The 22,079-nt window shown below is 54.5% G+C and overlaps 1 protein-coding gene across 1 annotated transcript in view; it reads left to right on the top strand.

The window, feature by feature from the left end:
* Positions 1 to 11,518, top strand: part of LOC104031970 (receptor-type tyrosine-protein phosphatase V-like) — a 39,770-nt gene extending 28,252 nt beyond the window's left edge. Inside the window, exons 26-40 of the mRNA XM_075722442.1 lie at positions 612 to 702; positions 1,244 to 1,320; positions 2,149 to 2,283; positions 2,852 to 2,974; positions 3,460 to 3,620; positions 3,987 to 4,122; positions 4,720 to 4,799; positions 4,949 to 5,036; positions 5,521 to 5,611; positions 6,358 to 6,434; positions 6,796 to 6,930; positions 7,460 to 7,582; positions 8,102 to 8,259; positions 8,923 to 9,058; positions 11,459 to 11,518. Of these exons, the coding sequence (XP_075578557.1) occupies positions 612 to 702; positions 1,244 to 1,320; positions 2,149 to 2,283; positions 2,852 to 2,974; positions 3,460 to 3,620; positions 3,987 to 4,122; positions 4,720 to 4,799; positions 4,949 to 5,036; positions 5,521 to 5,611; positions 6,358 to 6,434; positions 6,796 to 6,930; positions 7,460 to 7,582; positions 8,102 to 8,259; positions 8,923 to 9,058; positions 11,459 to 11,518 (1,671 nt within the window). The remainder of the gene's footprint in view (positions 1 to 611; positions 703 to 1,243; positions 1,321 to 2,148; positions 2,284 to 2,851; positions 2,975 to 3,459; positions 3,621 to 3,986; positions 4,123 to 4,719; positions 4,800 to 4,948; positions 5,037 to 5,520; positions 5,612 to 6,357; positions 6,435 to 6,795; positions 6,931 to 7,459; positions 7,583 to 8,101; positions 8,260 to 8,922; positions 9,059 to 11,458) is intronic.
* Positions 11,519 to 22,079: the final 10,561 nt, after the last annotated feature.

The following is a 22,079-nucleotide window of genomic DNA, read 5'->3' as shown; positions in this document are numbered from 1 at the left end:
GCACTGTCCATAGCTGCTGGTAGACAAAGCTAAGGGCCCCAGGCCTGGACTGGAGGCAAAGATGCTGAGTGGTGTTGCAATGAGATCCACCTTGACAGTGTTAGAAAAAAGCATGCAACCAAAAGGAAGGACAAGGAGCACCCTCAGAGCTATAGGGCCAGGCTGTGAAATTCACCTGACTAGCTTCACTGGCTCCCTCTGCCAACATCTGTAGGCTCTGAATTGTTCTGCTGCCAGCACCTTTGAAAGTCCCACCTCACATCACCCTTCTCTGGCCTTCTGAGTGAGGACAGAGGCAGATGCAGCACAAGATGTTTCTGTTTTCTCAGCACAAAATGCTCTGAGCTTCTTTCTAATTTCTGAGGGGTTTTTTTCCCCAATACTTGTTCTTGGGCTGTTTTCTTTTAAATACAGTGCTGTTGGAAAAGGCACTGGGAAAAGCCACCTATGGCTCAGAATATACAGGCTATCCTGAGGCAGTAGAGAAGTTCCCTGTGCATAGGTGACCGTCTTGAACCACCAGACACAGCCGTTGGCCATGAGCAGGGAGCTGGGTTGGCCAGGAGCTCTTCAGAGGGACACTTGTGCTTATCCTCTCCCTTGTCCTACAGGAGCTGAAGGAAGTTGGGAAGGAGCAGCCAAAGGTGGAGGCCGAACTACCAGCCAATGTCTCCAAGAACAGATATCCCCACGTGCTGCCCTGTAAGTGCTGTCTCCTCCCTCCTCCCCCCAGCATCCAGGGTGGGAGTTCACGCTGCAATACACAGGGATGGTCTCACCTTGCATCGCTGCAGGGTTCACAGTTCTCCTGGGAGAAGGCATCTTGCAAAGGGCTTCAGTTTCCTTTTTTCTGCTGGAGACTCAAGGCTTAAGGGTTGAGCCAGGGCTGAGCCACCACCCTCCTCAGCTCCTCCAGAAGGCTGCTAGGCAGATGCTGGGTGAGCCCAGCTCAGGGATGGGTCCCAGCTGGAGACCAAAGTGGGACCATGACTGTCCCATCGCTTCTCCAATAAGACTCATGATACTAGCTCTGCTTTCTTACTCCCCTGCTAACCCAGCTGGCAGGCAATGCTCACCTCTCCAGGGAGGTGCCTGGCCGAGCACAGAGCCTTACTGCTGGCTGCATACATGGAGCTAGCGGAGCTGCTGGCGCTTCTCCTGATGTGTTGCCCAGGTGAAGAGGAGATGGCCATGTCTTGGTGAAGGGCTGCCTTGGAAGTCATGTGTGTACGGTCTTTTTCAGACGATCACTCTCGGGTCAAGCTGAGCCAACTGGGGGACGATCCGCACTCAGACTACATCAATGCCAACTTCATGCCTGTGAGATCCCACTTGCCTTCCCCACAGAGACATGGCCATGGGGCACCATCAGAGAAACTCTGCCTGGATTGAGGCTGTGAGGGCTAGTGGGCAAGAGCTGCCACTGAAGCCACAGCTGGCACAGACTGGCAAGGAGTTGGGGGTCAGGCAGAGATGCATAGTTGCCCTTTAGCAGGGGTTGATGGAGATCGTCAGATGGCAAGTGCTGTGAATGCAGAGGTGTGAGTGTGGGGAGACTGGCAAGGCTTTCTGCTTTCTTCTTGAGGGCTATCCTCTTCCCATCCTCTCCCAGCTTACTGCCCCATCTGTCTGCTCTTTTTCCTTCTGGTCTGTGCAGCTGCATTTGAACAACCCCGGAGCAGTTCCCACATCCTCCATCAGGGAGATTTTTCCCAGGTAACAGGCAGGGCACACAGCATGCACGCGCAGGTGTGTGGATCCGCGGGGCATGTGTGTGTCAAAGGGGCAAAGGCAAAGAAGCAGCCTGAGACCTTGCATGCTCGCCCTACCTTCAGCAATGACTGGGGAGCACAAGAAAGACCCAGATCTGTCTTTCCCTGGTTAGGTTGAATGAGGAACTGCTTGGAGGGAAAAGGTGGGGATCACGTCTTTATTCCAAATATGTAGAGAGCACGTGCTGGGCAGCACTTGCTTCCTGTGAAATCAGCTGCTTCTGAGATGATCTGCCTGGGAACTGTGCCCACCTGGGCTAAGGGCATGGGCTTTTCTCCCCCTACTGCAAAAGCAGACCAGGCGCTGACTCCGTCCCAGTGCAGGATCCACCTGCCTCAGCAACTTGCCAACTCCTCCTGTCTGCCTCTTGCTCAGGGCTATACATCCCAGCAGGAGTTCATTGCCACCCAGGGGCCCTTGAAGAAAACAATAGAGGACTTCTGGAGGCTGGTGTGGGAGCAGAACGTCTGCAACATCATCATGCTGACAGTGTGCATGGAGAATGGGCGGGTAGGTTGGCACCACCGGGCTTCCATGTGCCAGCCCCAGCCAAGACCAGACCTGGTCGTGTGAGCTGAGCCCAGGGCTGGGTTTGGGTCTTCCACCAAGTCCTGCTCAGATGTGGCTCCAGGGTGAGCACAGGCCACACAGCTTCCCTGACAGGCAGTTTGGGTTGAACAGAGGCTGATGTGTGCAGCTCAGCGTTAGCTTGGGGTAGGAAGGGGCAGAAGTGGGGCTTAGCTGGAATCACCCTCAGATATTTCTGCAGCGTCTGAAATTACCACTTGACTCTGGATGATACACCTCACATGGACTGTTCCTTTAGTCTCCAGGGATGATGAGACCCACACAAGTCCTTTTCTCTGGAGGAGGCTGAGATCCAAACAAAGGGGAGGTGGGGTAGTGCCATGCAAAGTTCCTGGTGGGAAGGGGAAGTACCCTTGCCTGCTCCCCAAGACCTGCCCTGGTTCCCTGCACAGCTGCCTCTCTCCAGATGCTCCCAGGGAGCCGGAAGATCACCCAGTGGGACTTGGGCCCTCACTGGCCTCACTAGAACCCTGTCTTGCCTGTGGTCTAGGTCCTCTGTGATCATTACTGGCCATCCGAATCTGCCCCGGTGTCCTACGGGCAGGTCCAGGTCCACCTGCTGACACAGAGCAGCTCTGAGGAGTGGACCATGCGCAAGTTCAAACTGTGGCACGTGAGTAAGGACCCAAGAGGATGGACTCAGGGACCTGTCAAGGGCTGGGGGTTTGCACAGGATGCAGTAGCATTTCTCCTCAGTGGTGGTGGCATAATTTCCTTTCCCTGCCATTAGCAGGGTTCAAAGACCCAGTCCCCTGCAGAGCAGTCTGTCACTGTCAGTGTGTATCACCCCTGCTGTCCACCCTTGCTCTCCTTTCCATGTCCCTGCACAGGGACACAGCCTGCAGCTTCAAGGGCACATTCCCCAGCACTCAAAGGCAGGTCTCCTTCTTGCCACCTCCATGTGCCTTGCCATGGCAGGGGACTATGCGGGAGGACAGTGCAGCAGGAGCCACCAGGCAGTGCAGCAGACCTGGTGTTGGCTGTTCCCTGCAGCTGAGCCGGGTGTCCCCAAGACCCTGGGTGCTCCCAGGGCTGCGGGGTGCATGCATGCCCCTGTCCCAGTGGGCTGCATGCCGATCACAAACATCCCCCTGGCAGGAGGGTCTCCGGGCAGAACGGCACGTGTCCCACCTGCACTACACTGCGTGGCCTGACCACGGGATCCCGGAGTCCACAACTTCCATTATGACCTTCAGAGAGCTGGTCCGGGAGCACATCCAGAGCACCAAGAATGCGGGGCCGACCCTCGTGCATTGCAGGCAAGGCTCTGCTCCGGAGAACGGCAGGAGGGGACGATGGGAGAGGGCATGGGTGACAAGGGTCCTACTCGTGCACAAGCTGGGAGGGAAAGCAGTGCCTCAGAGACACAGCTGGTCTGTAGAGTCTCCTGGCTTGGACATTGGGGATTACAGGTCTCCTTGCAGCCTTCCCCCAAGTCCCAGGGCATGGGACAGCTGGAGATGGTCAGCACCAACCCAGAGCAGTCTGAATGGCTCCTGAACCCCATGCTGTGCTGGGACCAGTGCCCCAGGGTGCAGCATCTGGGAGCCATGTCTGAGAGCGGGTGGGGAGCCAATCGGCTGTGAGGTCAGGTGATGTTTAACCCTTGCTGTCTGTGGTCTCAGTGCCGGGGTGGGCCGCACTGGCACCTTCATTGCCCTGGACCGGCTGCTGCAGCAGATGAAGCAGGAGAAGGTGGTGGACACATTTGGTGTTGTTTATGCCTTGAGGATGAACCGTTACCTGATGATTCAGACACTGGTAAAGTCTCTTCTCCCTCTTCCCCCAGGCCCCTTGCTCCAGGACATAAAAGCTACCTGGGCTGGCAGACAGATGAGCTGGCCGGCCAGCCCCAGCACCCCCAGGCTGGTCCCCAACCTGACACTATGTCGCAGTGCTGCTCAAAGCAGCAGCTCATCTGGAGTGGAAATTGCTTGGTTGTGGGGGGTCTCCACCAGCTTCATGCCATGCCAGACCTACAGCAGCAACTTACAGAGTCTCAGAGCCCTCCCAGGAGGCTCAGAAACACCCCAGAGCACCTAGGAGCAGGATCAGGCCCTTTGCAGGCAATTCTTAACCCACACCATGTCATTGGCCTGTGGTGGCCACAGCCCATCTAATATTTCCAGTACTCAGGGTTGGGACAAGGTGTCAGTACTACCCTTCAGGACAGACCAACCCAGTGGAGGGATCAAGGACCTCAGAAACTGAAGGAGCCAAGGCCTTTTGGGCATGAATGTAGGGCTTTGGGGGCATGAATATAGGACACCCTCTGCCCACCAGGTAGTGCCATACCCACCCTTTCATGCCGTCTGTATGGTGCAATGCTCTACATCACTGTCTGCCTTCGCCTTCCAGTCCCAGTATATTTTCTTGCACAGCTGTATCCTCGAAAAGATCTTGGAGGAACCACTCCTGGGTTTATCAGGGTCAGAGAGGTAAGGGCCTGCTGCGTTTTGTCTGCCAGTCTACCCACCCTCATCCACAGCATTTGAGTGGTGAAGGTGCCTTTCTACCTACTGCAGACACAGCCTGGATGCTGCTGAGGTTGCTCAACCTCACCCTTACCCCCAGTTTCTCTCCCCAGGTCCTGCCCCATCCCACTGAAAAGCTTTGCTCAGCACTACGCCCAGAAGGCGGCCAAGTCCCATGTGGGTTTCCTGAGGGAGTACGAGGTAAGAGCTGTCCTGGGCAGGATGCAGGGAGCTCTGCCATGGCCATACGCTCTGGAGGGGCCTGGGGAGCAATAGCACCTGGTCAGGCTGGGGGACACCCAAGAAGTTCCTCCTGAGCAGGTCCCATGCCCCAGTTTCCACGTGCCTGGCTGTCCTGGCAGTGTCCCCTCTCCATGGCATTGTGTCCCCAGGCACATAGCTCCCCCACGCATCCTGCACTGATGAGGGTCTGTCCGTGACCCCCTCCTTCCCAGACCCCATGCAGGGTAGGGACCTACTTACACCATTTTCCTACAGAGAGATGCAGCCATCTCCTGACAGTGTGGAGCAGAGCTGGCAGCCCACCCCAGAGGTGGTCACATAGCGCCCTTTCTAAGGCTTCTGCATGTGCAGCTATAACCACCCCACTGCCAAGGCAAGCGTCTTCAGAAGTCCCCAGTTCTGCCTGCTCCTCCTGACCCTTCCTCCACTCTCACTCTGGCAGACCCTTCTGGAGGTTGTCAAGGAAGAAGCCAGCTCTGCAACACCATCTTCAGGCAACCAGCAGACACGGCCCTCTTCCAGCATCCTTCCATGTAAGTGCTGTGACACCTAGCATCCTCTTCCTGTAACTGCATGGAGCCAGACTGGACCAGGGCTGGTGCTCCACACTACAGGAAAATATTTTGACACACTGCAGTGAGTCCATGAGAAGGCTACCAAGGTGTTTCAGGGGCAGAACACATGATGTATGGGACTGAGATAGGTGGGTTTATTCAGCCAGGAGGAGAGAAGGCAAAGGGGAGATCTTTTTGCTATCTTCAGCTACCTGCTGGGAGGGCACAGAAAAGATGTAGAGTCTTCTCAGAGGTGCACCATGGAAGGACAAGAGGCAATGGGGATTATTTGGAAGGGCAATCCAACTCAGTATAAGGAAAAAAGAATTCCCATGAAGGTGGCCAAACACTGGAACTGGGGCCCAGAGCATCTGCAGGCTCTACATCCTTGGACATATGCACATCTCCATTGGCCAAGACACAGAGCAACCTGCACTACACATATCTGATTTGAGGACGACTTCAGGATAGAGACCTGTGAAGGTCCCTTCCCACTCACAGAAAAGGATTCCCCTCCAGCATCTCCACAACAAGCCCCAGGGCTGTCTTTTGGGGACCATTGTCCATGAGCTGGACAAGAGCACTGCAGAGGGGAGGACCTTTGCAGAGAAACAGTGAATGGGACATTGGATTTGTGCAGCTGTGTGGAGTCTGGCAGTTGGTCTGCAGGAGCTGTGTGAATGCGAGGCTGCCCTGGGTCCCTCCACCTCCTGCATATTTTGCAGATGATCGCTCCAGAGTGAAGTTTTCCCTGCTGGAACAAGGCCCTTTCTCAGGTCTCCTGCAGGTGTGGCATGTCCCGGTGAGTTGCACCCCCAGCAGCAATGCCCACCCCCATGCCTGGGTCCTGTCACGTCTGTTTTCCATCCTCACCCAGTCCCTGCTGCCTGGTTCCTGCACTGCTTCACCAGTCACCGCTGCTGTGATGCTGTGTGGACAAGAGGGGACTGTGGGGACTGAGGATGTGTCTTGCCTTGCTCCTGGGGACCTGCCCAGTTTGGGCTGTCCCCAAGTCCTTCCCTTGGTGCTTTCTTCCCTCACTTTGCCTCCTGACCCTCTGAGCTTCCCTTCTTTTCCTGTCCTCTCCTACAGCCACCTGGGTTGATGGGGTACCTGTGCCATCCTCTCCAGCAGGAGAGTGACATTCTCATTCTCCAACCCAGGGCTGCAGCTCCAGCAGGGAGTATCTGGCTGTCCAGGGGCCTGACAAGTTGACCATAGAGGACTTCTGGACCCTGGTGTGGGAAAAGGACATTCACACCATCCTAACACTTCTCCCATGGCAGGAGAAGGGGGAGGTAAGGCTCCATGCCTGCCTGTGCCATGGCAGAGCAGGGATCTGTTTAACAGAGCTGGAAGCTAGCACAGCTCCGAAACTTGAACTCTCATCACTGCCTCCTGAAGCCTGGGTGCAGATCCAGCTTGGCTAAAGCTGAACCTTTCCTGTGTCAAAGTGCTACCACTGCTTGTCATGAGAGACAGCTTCTGTCTGCCCACCATGCAGTCCAAGGCTGTGGACTCAGCTGGTACTCTTCAAGCTGCATCTCCATGGCACCCAAGGACAGCAGCTCCGACCTCTGTTCATCCGAGGTGGAGAGCATTTGCTGAGCAGATTCCCACTGCCAAGAAAGCTCTATGTTAACAGGGAAGATGTCTGCAGTCTTCTGTTGTTTCCAAAAACTCCCCCAGGGTTTAGCTAGGGGATGAACTGATGTAGAGTGATATTGGGGGTGCTCTTGGTCCAACCCCATCACAGACCCCTGTGATGGTGACTGATCTGAAATAAGGCAACCGTCAACATGAAGTCAAACTTGCTGTTGCGCACAGGTCCCAAGTGAGGTGTGCTGGCCCCTGGAAGGAGACTCTCTCTGCACAAAGATGCTGACCATCCAGTGTGGCACAGAGAAGCTTGTCTACGGTTGGAGGTGTACCCAGCTCAAAATGAAACACGTATGTATTGATGGGGCTGGCCTGGCTCCCACTGCCTGGGTTGTTCTTCACTGCTAGCAAACAGGTCTGTAGGGACCAGGGCTGAAAGGTCCATGGAGGCTTGTCTGAGCTGCAAAAGCAGAGTGCCAGCAGTTCACAAATGCAGGAGGGAATCTAGATTGCAACATCTAGAAGAACATCTGCTGAGTGAACATAAGGAGATGCATGGGAGAGGTTTGGAGGCTTCCCCCACCCCTTGCTGATAGGTCTTTCTGACCCTCTTTGGAAAGACCCATGCAGTTCTCAATCCCCCTCTCAAGGGGCAGGTCAGGGTGCAGTGGGGAAGGAGAGCAGGTTACCAGAGGCACCATGCCCGCTGCACAGGTGATGGGCAATACCCCAGCAGTCTGCCTGGACAGAAGCTAGCATTTAGCTCAGGAAGGCATCTGACAGCCTAAGGATTGGAGAGCTGGGACCCCTCTGCATCCAAACTCACCCATCCCTCCTCAACAGCCACATCAACTCTTTGTGTCTCATCAGGAGAAGAAAGAAAAGGAGAGACAGGTACAACGGTTCCTGTACACGCTCTGGAGCAGCAAGAAACAGCCAGATGTCCAGAGCCTGGTGGAGCTCCTCACTGCTGTCAGACGGTGCATGCCCCACAGAAAGAGAGCTGGTCCTCTCCTGCTGCACTGCAGGTACATCACGTTACTGCTCCAGCCATGGGCAGCCTCCCAGAGCTGGTACCCACCAGGCTGCACAGCACCTTGGCATGGCCACCAGCAAGCCTGTGCCCTCCACCAAGGACCCCAAGGTTTTTGAGCATGTTGACAGTAGGTCCATGGAAGCCAGGGAAGCTCTGAGCTTGGGAGTTCAGATGAAGCAGTGCTCTGCTGAGTGCATGGGAGAAAGGAGGACAAACAAGGCTGAGCCAGGGGCAAGCATGGATGGAGCAGGCATTCCTGGACAGAGGTGTCCAGGCCATCCCTGGGCTGACTGCTAGGATCCTGGCAGCAGCCCTGACATCCTCATCTGCTTGCAGCCAGGGAGAGCTCACAGTCCCACAGGAGCCAGCACAGCCAGCACATTGGCAGAGCTGGCTTGGGTGAGGGACGCACAGCTTGGCAGGGCAGAGTAGTCTGGATCTCCAGGCTCCTTCAATGGCATTTTGGGGTCCCATTCCCCTGGTCAGCACAGGCCTTCCTGCCACCTAGACGAGTGGTCACAATCCCCTATTCCCACCGTACTCAGTTGCTGCATGTTTTCTCATGGGGCTTCTGACTTCTTGGGCTGATGCCCACTTCCAGAGAGGTTCTGCTCAGCCTGGTCTGGCATCAATGACCCTCCCTTGTCCTTTTCAGTGGTGGTGTGAGCCAAATGGGGACACTGATCTCCCTGGATTGCCTGTTGCACCAGATGAAAGCTGAGAGAATTGTGGATGTCTATGGGGTGACCCTCCAGCTGACGAAAAGCTGCTGTCTTATGACCCCGACACTGGTAGGTGGGAAGGAGGAAGGGTGGTGGGCCAGGCAGAACAGGACATTCATGCTGAGATGCCTGGAGCTGGCAGCATGCTGCCCACTTCCTGGGTGCTACCTGCCACCTGGGAGCCTATCCAGCCTATGCAGGGATTTATTCTGTGCTTCCTCTGCCAGCCACCAAGGGCTAAGGGCACTGTCTTTTCCCAGGGAAGGGCTTTCCATGTCTTCAGTTCTGGAGTTAAAATAGGTTAAATTGCATGTGAGCTCACGATAAATGCAAGGCACTCTTCCCATTCTGCCCTGGAAAGCACGAAGCACTGGTTTCATCCTACATGACAAACCTGCCTGCTTCCCCCTGGCCTCTGGACACAGCTGTCAGCCTGGGTACCCAGAATCTGCTGGGTTTCCCCTTGTCCAGTTTCTTTCCTTGCCGCACCCCCCACACCCAGAGCCTGCTCCCAGCCCCTGCCTGCTGCCAGAGCTGGGGCTGTGTCAGTGGGACACCCTGCCACTTTTGCAGCTGCCCTGCAGCCACATGGGCTGTCGCACTGTCTGATGGTGCCGCAGCCATGCTCTGTCATGCCAGCCCAGCCTCACAGGCCTCCAGCATGCCGCTTCTGATGGGTGCTGGTGGCACAGATGCCCTCTGGATGGTGCTTTCATTTGCTGCAACCGCTGAACAAGCTGATGCAGCATCCCTGGAAATCCTCCCCACAGGGGACAGCAGAATTGGGGCAGATCTCTCCGGGGCTTCCCAGCTGCAGAGCCGCCTTCAAGCAGCTAATCACATTCTTAATTAATGTGAACCATGCGCATGGTAGAAGCCGGAGGAGGGCAAAGCATCTGCTGCCCCTGCTTCAGAGCTCCTTTGTATTTCAGCAGTGGTCTTGCTGAGCAGAGACACAATGTGCCTATAAAGGCACAGCAAGGGCCGATCAAAAGCCGCTGCCCCACTGAGGAGGGGCAGCAGAGGCAGCTGCCTCCCCACCTTGCCACAAGCAATGGTCGCTCTGATCCCAGCACGGCCAGCGAAGGACAGGCAGGGCTGCCCTTTAGCCCCACACCACTGCCATGTAGCTGCCAGCCTCCTCCATCACTGTGGGGGCTTGCCAGGACCCCTTTATCTCTGGTGGGGGAGCACTCCTGTCATGCTGGGGGCATCAGCTAATTTATTTGCGTGTTTAGTAGCCAAACAAGGGGGAAGATGAACCTTTGAGGGAATGTCCATGGATAACTGCTGGATACTTAAGCACCCCCAGCTCCAGCGCAGTGCATGTCTCTGGGGATGTGCTCTTGCATTTGGCCAGGCATTGAGTGTGCCTGGTCTGAAGTCAATCCTGGGCTGCCACTCCAGATTTCACAATCAGGCTGGGCTCATTGAAAACATGCTCTGGTGACCTGGAACCACAGCCATTGTGTGATCTGTGGCTTTCCCGGCCCTTCAGTGGGGCTAAACCCACCGCCGGCAGGGGAGGAGGCTCCTCGTGACTTGCAGCTTAGCCAGCGCATTAGTGAGCTCTTCGGGGGCCCCTCTGTCGAGTCCCTAATCCCCCCTTCCCGGCTACCATGTGATTTCGACCCACATCATTTGCAGGCTGGCCCTGCCCTCCAGCTTTGTACATTGAGTACAACCGCATTTACCTTTCTAACATCTTGCCTTCCCTGGAGCCCTGACATGGTGGTGGTCAGTCCTGGGTGTTTTGTAGCCTAACATTGTTCTGGAGCCGCCTAGCATTTGAGAAGAACCTCATATCAAGTCTCAAGTGGACTTGAGACTTCTGGACCCACATTTGGTACTGATGGATCATTTTGGTGATCTTAAAAATAGATGCAACTGGACTAAAGCCACCCAGATCTTTTTGTTTACTTCTGAGAGCTTGCAGAGATCTACTCTGATCCACTGTCAGCACTTGGCTCAGGTACACTGAGACTGCCACCAAGGGAAACTCCTGCTCCAGAGGTCTTCCCTCCTGGCCTCAGGTCACTGCCAGACCCTGCACACTCCAGCAGGGCAGAGCTCTCCCCACTCGTTGCCCTGCAGTATCACTGAAGTTGCTCTTCAGTCTTGTTTTGGATGGAAAACCATGGCACATCCAAAAGCCACTGGGGCACTTTGAGGAAGTCAGATGGCATTGCTCCCCATCTCAGATGGGCATGTTCCTCTTATCCTCATCATGGGGATGATGAAGCAGGAGGAAGCAAACATGGTATAACTACAGCTCCAGGCCTGATTCTTCCTTTCTGGGCAACTCTGGTGACACAGGACAAATGTGGACCACTTGGGACAACAAATCCTGCTCTGCCATCAGACACTGTTAGTTAAGTAGGACCTTTTAAGGCTAATTGCAGGGTTGGACCTGCAACCAGGAGGTCTCTGTCAGAAACCTGACTCCAGACCCCCCTTTCTCTCTTGCAGGACCAGTACATGTTCCTGTACACCTGCATCCGGGACATCATTGCTCAGAAACAGCCCTAAGAGCACTCAGCACTTCCTGGCACTGTCCTGCCCTCCACCTTTGCGGGGTCCTGTCCAGAGTCAGGAGCTAGGGGAAGATCATCATGGGACTCCTGGCACAGAGTGAGCCCTGCAGCAAGGGGGGACCTACCCCAGCACTGTCACCAACGCATCCTACATGGTGTTAGCAGCAACATGGGGTCTCCTGAACAGATGGACAGTGCTGTCCTGACACACACTGCTGCAGCCCCTCAGTGCAGACTGGGCGAGGGGCTGGGTGGGATGCTTGCCTGCTTTGGCCATCTCCTGGGATTCCTGGTGCCTGGAAAGTTTGTAACTCAACTGTGGTGTGCAGTGCCAGCTGCGGGGGCCCTGTGGTGCCCTTGCCCCTCAGCACAGAAGAGGCAGCCCTGGGCTCGCTCCCAGACAGGCCTGGCACCTGCAGGCTGCTGACATCTGACACGAGCGCTGGGCACGGTGGTCTCCATGTGCCCATGGGCACCGGGTGTGTTGAGGTCTCAGACACTGCTGTGGGCAGAGCATGATGGGAGCTGGCTTGTCTCGGCTGGTGGATCAGTCTTAGCTACAAACAATAAAAAGCCCTAGGACAGAGTGTGCTTGTAAGGGTGAGTTGGCTTATGTGGGGTCTCAGCGATGCCAACAGCTTCCTCTGCTGCAGCACTGCAGCCGTTCCCAAAAGGGCAGCTGTGTCCCTAGCCATGGCCAGCAGATGGAGTACCCTTGGACACTCCAGATACTGTAGCCCATGGCACACAGTAGTTTCTGCTCACCCCTATCTGCTCCTCTTACTGAGGCAACACTTCTGCAGTGAGCTTCCAACCCATCCACAGATTTACGAGGAAGAGACACATTTTCTGAAGCCTGGGCTTGACGTTATGAACCTGCTGGCTCCCAAGAACCAAGGACCAGGGGAAAGCTACCTGGTCCAGCTGATATGCGCTGACTACTGCTCCAGGAATTAGGTTGTCCTTGCAGCCACATGTAGAGACACTGCTGCTCTGCAAGCAGGGATGGCCATGCACAAGCTGAAATTCCAAGTAGCAACTTGGTTCATCGAGCTCCAAGTGCAGATCAGAAGGATCAAAAGGAAGAGTTAAAAAAAACCAGATGATTTCATGAGCCTGTTCCTGGGGTAGAAAAAACTGTATCCGGGAACCCGTTTACCCTCCTTCACCCCTTCAGGCAGCATGGGGTTTGGTACAGTCTCAAAGCAGCACCCCTGTCCCAGTCTGGGCCCACACTCCTACCCACAACACCATGCCCTGCGGGAGCTGCCTTGGAGTGAGCTGAGGAGACAAAACAGCTATGATGAGGAGGTCCCAAGACCTGCTGCAAGGACTAGACAGCCCCAGGTCGGGGACTGAGTTGGTCACTCATCCTACCACCCCTGTGTTTCCACAAACAGCTTCTCCCTCTTCCAAAACAAGGATCCTGCTGTCTGCACCCCAGAGTAGGACACCCGGGACACCTAAGCATGGGCAACCATCAGCCATCCCAGCGCTGGGATAATGCCTCAGTTGCAACCGGGTTTGATGCCTGGCACCTTTTCCCCCTCTCCCCAGATAATGTTTTTCTCTTTGGCAGTTGCTGTGCTCACCCAGCTCCATGCCCACCACCCACTAGTGCAGTGCAGCTGCCAGCCATGTGTTCAGGCAGGGGTGGGAACCTGCCTGTTGTCCTTTGCACCCACTGCCCTCATGTAGACACAGACAGTGTGCAGCTAGGTAGGAGCAGTCTCTCCATGCACACAATATATTTCCATACTGCAGGCAGGGCTTTTCTGCTGCTCAGTCCCCTCTGCCATCCTCCCCTTCACTGAATTCCCTGCTCTGCTCCCAGCTCCAAGCTGAGGCAGTCATGGGCTAAAGGAAACCAAGAAGGTGCAGAGCCTTAGCCCCATACAGGGCTGGGTTTTCCCCCACTGTTTCTCCCCACCCTGGGCACTCTGTGTGTGCATTGCTGTCTTCACCACAGGTCAGAGCATCCTGAGTTGCCCATGACCATCCTCATCCACCCTGACCTGGACTGCCATGGGTCCAGTTGCTGTTTGAAAATGTTTCCGTGTGACTACATCTTTGTCCCAGGGTCACCCACCAGCATGATGTGACAGGTTACTTGCTGCTCAGCCTGCACAAGTGACCATCGCAGTGACTTGTAGTGTTTCTGCTTCTGGTTGGATGCCAACATACCAAGAGCTTTCCAGGATGATGTATGAATACTTTCAACATGAAAAAGGCCTGCAAAACTCAGTGAATATTCTTATGTGCACAAAAGGATTTATGATGTTGTCTTGGGAGGAGTCTGGCACTTGCCCATATGCTCACAGGAAGCCTGGTGGCTTTATGACTTTCATGTAACCAGTAACTCCTAAACTACGCCTGTGCTGCAGGCTAAGTGTCACAGCAAGGAAATGTTTGCTCCCAGTGACCCCCCAGCCCAGCCGACAGGATTGGTGGGGTCAAGCTGTTTGCTGCTCATGAGGTGCATGCAGGTTGTAGCAGAAGCCACCTGCCATGTTCTTCTGGGGCACCACGGGAGAACACACCGGTGCATGCTGGAGGCCTGACATAAAACAAGCAAGCTGCAAAATCAAATCTATGTGCCTATTGTCTGTCCAGGGTTTTGAGTTGATAGGCTGGTGAAGTTTAGACCTGCCCACCAGCACAGAATCTCGTCAGTGTTGGGGGTTTTATCTCAAGAGCTCCCAAGGAGGAGCAGTCTCAAAGACCATGTGGCCTGCTGCCACATGCACATAGGCCCGTCCTTCTCAGACCTCCATCAGAAACAACCCTGATGTCCAGCTTTCACCCTCCAGCTCCAGCCAGTCTTCAAAATGGTTCCTGGGCTACAAGACAGTAGCCTTTCTGCCAGGACCTGCAAGTCCACTCTAACAAACCCCTACAAGGACTGTGAAAGTGCTGATACTTCCACACTGGAGGCCCAATCCCATCCACTTGTCAGAGTCCTCTCCTCACTGCCTTAGCCTCAGCACTGCTGACCTGCAAAGTACACAAAGGCAGAGGTCTCGGCACAGGAATGAGAGAGGGAGCTGCTGATGTAGGAAAAGGACTGGTGCTCATTCCCTCAAACAGGGGAGAGATGAACCAGACACGGATCCAACTCGGGCATCTCCCTGATGGTGCTGTTGCACACAGCCTGTGGCTCTCATTTGCTATGCATGGCCCAGAAACCCCAGATGCTGAGCACGGTTATGTCTCAAGGTGTGTGTATATGCAAGCTTTAGCCTGGTGCCCAACAGGCTCTTGTTCAGAGTGTGGAGTCTCCACTGAACACCAACAAGCATTTGTACCTGTATGTCCCAGCACGGCTGTAAAACACCTAATGCTCTTAGTCTCAGAGGATTTCAAGAACATCTGTGGAGCGCCCCGACCTGTGAAGTAGGGTGCCGATCACAGTGACAGTGAAGATGTGAAGGAGGAGCCATTGCCAGGAGGTAGCAGGTGCCTTGTGAGGGGCACAGAAGCAGGATTACTAAGGGTTTTGCTCTCTAGAGCCTGGCTGCCAGTGTGTGGGGCTCGTACTGCTGGCTCCCTACCCTGGGTGGGTGGTCATTGCCCCTTTGGCTCTGCATCACCCTACAGTAGCCTGGGGTTCTGCAAAGACAAGCCCTCCCTTGCTCTGCAAAGCACAGCTACCAGGGTCACCCAACAGCCTGGCCAGGACTGCATCCTCAGAAAGGGGCAGGTGCCAAGGATAAGGAGGGGCAGGAACTCCCCATCCTCCCTTTTCTGTTTTTCTGCAATCAGAGCTACCCTGTGGCTTTCAGAGTCATTATGCCTGGGGCTTTGCTCAAAGCCATATTCCCCATGGAGAGGGGCCGGGTCTGGCTCTACAGCTTGTGGCACAGGAGAGATGCCTCAGAAGGGGACAGCATTCCCCAGGACTGTTTGTGGGCTCTTGCTTTTCATGGAGAAGAGCAGGACGATATCCACATGAGACAACTTGGCCACCCCCCAGTTCACCCTTAGCTGACAGCAGTGACCAAGCAAGATGGCAGGTGAGTTCTGCTGGCACCTGCCCCACAACACCTCTCATCCCAGCGGGGCTCAGTTCAGCACATCACTGTCTCTCTGCCTTGCCAGATGGGCTGCTACACCAGGATCTTTCTACAACCCCTTGGGAAAGTGCTCATGAGTCTCCTGTGTGTCCATGCACAGAGATGGCAGTCCCAGCATGGGGCACAGCTACACACAGCCAGGCAGGTCTGATGCATGGACCCAGGGCCTGTGGCACAGAGTTGCAAGGGGTGCTGGCTCTGAGTCGTAAGGAAGCAAGTGAAAGCCATGGTGGGGGAGGCATGTTGCTGTCTGTGGATCTTCCAGAATTCCAGGAGCAAGTGATCCCACAACCCTCACATCTGGCTAGCGCAACACAACAGTGTTTCCAGCAGAGCCAGCAGCCAAGGTGAACCTGCAGACATCTGCCGCTAAAGCACAGCTACTCTGGCAGGTATGAAGGGACCTTCGCATCAATAGGACAGGCACAGAACAGGGATTTGTCATGCAAACTGGCCGACAGGTTTCACCCAGTATGTTCGGTATGGCTGCGTCTGTGACACAGCCTGCTGCTCCACATTTCACGTCCTGTCTAACAGGAGGGCGCTTTGGTGATGATGACGAATTTACGACCTCCCACCCACTGCTGCAGCAGAGTCTGGAGCCACAGATGCTTACAGAGGGTGTCGTGGGAGCTGTGGTTTGGATGAATAATTTTCCAGCCCTGCAGCTCAGAGCCACAAAACCCAGAGGGGGAGAGAGAGACAACAAAACAGTAAAACAAAACAAGCCTCCAGCTCGGGCCGCCCAGCGAGTTCTGGACCATGCCGTGTTGTTCTTCATATTTGGCCTGCTCTAGTCTGGCAGCATCCAGCCACCACCCTCCTCCATCAGCCCCGTGCAGAGGTCAAGACCCTGGAGATGAGCAGGACTATGTCCATTTGGACCCCCTCTTCTCACCCTTCCCATGGCTGCCAGAGCAGGGGCAGACTGGGTTAGTATTGCCAAGTGACAGGAGAGCAGGGGTACCCAACCCTTGGATCTCCTGTGGACCCACAGGACTGTGGGGCACCACAGCTCCTTGATACCACAGCTTCTCCATCCACCAGTGCTGAACCTCTGCCCTAGGCTCTCCCCTGTCCCCTGCTCCCTCCAGGGCACAAAGAGTCCAGCAGCTGCCACGTCTTTGCACAACATAGTAACAGGGCATTGCTCCCACCACAGGGAGCCCATGGCACCCTGCCACATCCCATGCTGGACACCTCCATGGTATTAGGTGCTTGACACCAGGCTGTGGCTGCCCCAGCTGTAGCCATGGTGTGGGGATGCCCACTGCTCACTGTCTCTTCCACCTCAGCTGTACCAGCACCGGGAGCAGCAGGATTGCAGCCTGTTCCTCCCCAGGATCTCCAGCATCGTCTCTCATCAGCTACTGCTGTCAGCCACCTCCTAGAGAGCAGAAGCACTGGGGCCAGACAGGCTCAAGGTAGGTCTGAACTGGAAGGGCAATTCCTCCTGGGACAGCTGAGTAGGACCAGAGCTGAGGTTCCCTCTTCAACACCGTGCTTTTGCATGTGCTAGGCTTGCCATGGCTTTGGCTCCCTGACCCAGTTGATGCAAGCACTCCAAAAAGGAAGGTCTTCAAGCATGTAGGACACTGAACCAGAGTTCTGGTCCACCTAACAGGTCTTCTACCTAGCTCTGCACCTCTGTCCCTTTTCTCTGCAGGGCATGGAGCCACCAGGCTTCTCCATGGCTTTTTGCAAGTAGCACCTCCCAGAGCAAGGGGTTAAAGTGCGTCTGAGGCTTGTTCTATTTGGTGCCCTGGGCATCAGGGAGGACCTGTCCTCTGTGTGACTTCACTGGCACCAGCCCTTCCTGCTATCAGGGAGCACAGATACCTCCAGCCCCCATCCTTCCCCTGCCCCAGTCAGGCAGCTGGAGCAGCATGCTGGGCACTGAGGCTTTCTGCTTGTTTGCAAGAGTTTGCATTTACATCTTGGAAAGCCTCTGGGAGCCCTTGCTGGGCCTGGACTCACCCATGGCCTGACTGTGGTATTTCAGCCTTTGGATGGCCCCAGTGGGAGCAGGGCACTGGGAACATTCCTCTGGCCTTTGCCCCTGCGCCCGACCTCGAATGGCTCCTCAGGGTATGCCCCAGGCTTACAGACACATCCAAAGCACCATACTCTTGGCTCTTGCTGCATTCAGCCTATCTCCGCTGGTTTAGGCCACATCCTGCTCTCCCCATAACCTGGAGGACCAGCTTCAGGAGGAGCCAGGGATGGGGAGAAAGTCTGGAGGACTTATCTTACAGAGAGATCACGTCCCAGGAGTGAATGTCCCCTCCACAGAAGTGTCATAGATGAGGTGGATGAGTGCATGCCCTGGCACACATGGGCCAGTCCTGGTAATGCCTATTTTTCTCTGATGTCCCTGTGCTTTGTGAGACTGCTTGGGGCTCTCTGCATCTCTTCCTTCCCCTGCAAGCCCTCTGGAGAGACTGCCTCTCTGTTGTCCTCTCCAGTGTGCGGCACAGTGGGGTCTCGGTTCCTGCCGTCACCTTGACAGTGAAAAACAGGCAGCATCCTCCTGGTCTGCAGTAGGGACTGGTTGTTCTTGGAGATCAACAGCCAAAGTGGGATTTTACTGGAGTGGTCCTGAACCCTCTTTTTAGAGTGCACAAACAGTTGTCCCATGGGAGCAGGGCAGAAGACACACTCGTGGTTTTGTTCCAGGGTCCCCATGTCTGGCACATGCTGAGGACAGAAATAAACAGCTTCCAGCCCTTTGACTCAGCTAGCACAACCTGTCTTCCAGCTTGGGAAGGTCCCTGGCTGGATGTCCAGGGCATTGGCAGCACCCTGGGAGGAGCGACAGCACAGCACTGCCCATCACCTCCCTCCGCTCTACAGGAAGAGCATTGATGAGTGACAAGGTCAAAGTCCAGCAAGTTGTGCTGTCTGGGCCCACAGAGTCATTTTTGCTCTGCAGGAGGGAACATCAGTGCCTGTTGTAAGAGTTTAGCTGCAGCCCTGCCCCAGCTGTACATCCACAACAAGTTTGTTAGCCTTTTAAACTCTAACAGCTCTAAAAAGCTTTGCCAGCCACAGTCCACAGCCCAAAACTTGTTTGGTATTTCATTTCTGGCCCACAGAGGGGATCTGGCCAGCACTGGTACCCAAGAGTCCCAGGTCTCCTCAGGTCCAAGGCTGAGATCCAGAGCCAGACCACCTTGAGCATGTTGTGCTGGTGTGAATAACACAGCTCTTTCCCACCACCCCTGCCTCTTCTGTGCCCCTGATAAGCAGAGGCAGTAACTGAGCTTGCAGTAGCTCACACGAGCTGGACCTTTTTCCCCACTTAGGCTGCACTCTAAATTTTCCCAAGTTTTGTTCCCTGCTTTTAAGCAAGCTGTAGGAAGACCTGTTAGCCATGCAGTGTGGAGGCAGCAGGAGAAATATCACCTGGGATGTCACCTGCCACCCAGAGGTACCACATGCTAAGGTGTCACACTCAGCCACAAACCCCCAGTGTTTGATCCCAGAGTCTCAGCTCCATCCTTTAAAAGCAGGTCTCTGTGAAGGGGGGGTGCAGCAGAGTGTGTCGGGGAGCCTGGCTTGTGCAGCCATAGCACGTGAGAGGCTCAGGTGAGCAGAACGTGCTGCTCAGCTTGCTGTGGAGCAATGCTCTTCTCACCTCCCCAGACCTCAGCCTACCGCTAGAGGACAACACACAAACACGTGTGAGCCTTGCAGAAAAACTTCCACTCACATTAATAGGAATGAGCTGGATCTGGAGCTCCTGGTGCCCTTAATAAGGGCACGGTGCAGCCCACACTACTCACAGCAAAGGCTGAAAAGTCACACTTCCACCCCAGAGGGAATTATTCAGAAATTCCAGGTTTACCATGGAAACATCAAAGCTCTCTGGTCTAAACGACTTGATGTCCAGACTCTTGGCTTTGCCAGGAGCCAGGCAACACACTGGAATAAGTGAATACTTTGAATATTAACATCTATTATCAGGTCTCAAAGAAATGAGACATGGAAATGAAACAACACAGCCAAGCTGGAATAAAAAGCCAACAGAAAAGTCAAAGCAAAGTGAGACACACAGAGCAAAGCCCTCCAACTTCAGGCTCTGCTGCTCCAAAAACAATGCGAAAAATGTCATTGCAGTCAATGCCTTCCTGAGGAAATGGCTCTATTTCAGCAGAATGGCAGTTCTCAATAGGAATCTCTTCAGTGTGATTTTTTTTTAAGAGCTCTATTAATAGTGAGCTCAGCCAGAGCCCTGGATCCCCAAGGAGAATTCACTGAGCAAGAAATTGTCAGGAGCTCACAATGTGGTTGGTGTCTGGCTGTTTAGGCTGGAGAGAGAGGGACGGGGAAATCTTACATAAAAGCTGCTGTTGCAGCCAGGAGCAGAGTGATAGGCCTGACACTTTCTCCAGACTGATACCAAATTCCTGGCTGCTGTCAGAGCAAATCTGGCCATTTCAGGCCATGATAAAGCCCCACATCAGAGCTGAAGGGGAAGCTTGTTCCTAAGGAGGAACCCTCTCTCCAAGAAGGGTTTCCCGTCTCCCCACCAAGCAGTTTTTTATATTTGGAGCCATCAAAATACATTGCAAATGTTTAATTAATGACATCTCCAGAATTGCACATGATGGAAGGGGCTTAATTCCAATTAAATCTGTTCCTTGCTCCTCTGCACCCAGCGATGAAGTTTCCACTGACTTCAGCATTGATAGGGTTTTAGTCCTGAAACTGCAGGATCTGAATGGACTTTGGAAATTAAATAGTTTCAGATCCTGCATGACCCAGGCCAGGAGCCCTCAAACCCTGAGCTCAATCTTGAGCAGTTTTTTTTGGAGGAGATACCTGTTCTGACTCAAAGGCCTCAAGGCTCCCAGCCCCGGGTTAGCTGGAGCTTTTTAAGTCTCCCATTTTGCAGGCTCACCTTCGTGACCCCAGATAACTCTCCTACATCTTTTATCCTGACATAATGGGGGTATCAATTAGGAAACACTTTTGCCAGGAGGAGAAGCACATTCAGAGGAAGCAGGACTGTGAAAACTATCTCCCAGTCTGTGCTTCAGCCAGCAGGGTGACTTCGTGGGTGCACTTTGCAGCCACCCAAACCTGGGCCCTTCTTCCTCTGCCCCATTCACTTCCTCCAGCCATGGCGGGACGGGAGGCAGAGGGAGGAACACACCAGCTCTGATGGGAGTCGAGATCCACCTAAAGCCCAGTGGTCAGCTGTCGTTCTTCAGTGTGAGAGACCCATGTTGAGCTGCCATCCCCATTACAGACAAGATGCATGGCCCTGTAGAGAGAGACACAGCATGGTTCAAGCTGTGAGGCCAGACTCAGCCCCTATCACTGAACCCACTGCCGGGGGCATCACGGTGACCCTGAGCAGCCAGTGGCTGTAATATGGAGGGAGGAGCAGAAAGGCCACACAGAGCTGGCCTTTGCGGCCTTCTCCCTTTGCAGGTCCAACACAATTTTCCAAGCAGTTGCTTCTGCTGCCCCAGAACTCGGTAGCTCCTTGAACTCAAGCAGCAAGAAATCCTATTCTGAAGCACATCTTAAGTGTTTCAGGACACCCTGAGGCCTTGGGCTGGGCTGGCATGGGCAGTACCCCCCTGCTAAGCCAGACCTACTCCCTTCTGCGTGATGGAGCTCCAGATGACATGGCTTCAAGCTCAACAGTCTATTCCTCTACTTTGACCTCTGAGCACTTTACCCAAGGTTAGAAAGAGCTCTTGGAGCAAACCAGCCACCTGCTCCTGGCATCCGTGCTGTGCAGCTCCTGCAAACGCAGCTCACACATGCACTCAAACTTGATCTGGGCAAAACCATAGCAAGCAGTGCAGCTGCAAATGCACCATGTCCCACTGTCCCAGAGGGCTCCCTGGAGAGGTCCCACACCAGGCTCAGCACCATGACACTGCTGCTTCATCCCCCTGCATCTCCCACCCAGCCCCTGCCCCATGCATGGGGATAGCAATGGGGCTGCTCATGAGTGAGGACTGGACCATGGGACAGACAGACCTACAGCCCTGGGCACAGTCGCTCCCAGCAAACAGCTCGTTGTGAGCTCCTCACTCCCTTCTCCCCAGCTGCACCCTGACTTTCCAGTTGCAGCTGGGTTTAGCAGCCAGCACAGACACACGGAGTCCTTTATCTGGGGTTGTATTTCAGTGTCCCAAAGTCTGGAGCCCTTGAAGTGCTGGTTGGGTACTCCTGCCTCCCTATTTATACTCCTCTGCCCTGCCGGAGCCAGCTTTGCCTTCCCCTGTCCTGCTATCTCACAAAAAACATTGTTACAAAATAAGAACAGGTCCTGGAGCTATGAACAGGTCTTTATTTGTTGAGGTTTCTTTTTTTTTTTTTTTTCCCCTTTCTTCCCTTTGAATGAAATTCCTGCCAGCTCTAAGAGAGAGAGGGAAAGAGTTAGAAAGTTTAACTCCTCCCATTGGAGTGTCTCACGCCCCTGCTCAGCCCTTGAAATCCAATAACCAAGATCATTCAACA

The sequence above is a fragment of the Pelecanus crispus genome, chromosome 17 (genome assembly GCF_030463565.1).
Source record: "Pelecanus crispus isolate bPelCri1 chromosome 17, bPelCri1.pri, whole genome shotgun sequence".
Classification (NCBI taxonomy): Eukaryota; Metazoa; Chordata; class Aves; order Pelecaniformes; family Pelecanidae; genus Pelecanus; species Pelecanus crispus.
The sequence above is the reverse complement of the archived record's forward strand: the minus strand, read 5'-3'. Positions and strand labels throughout refer to the sequence as shown.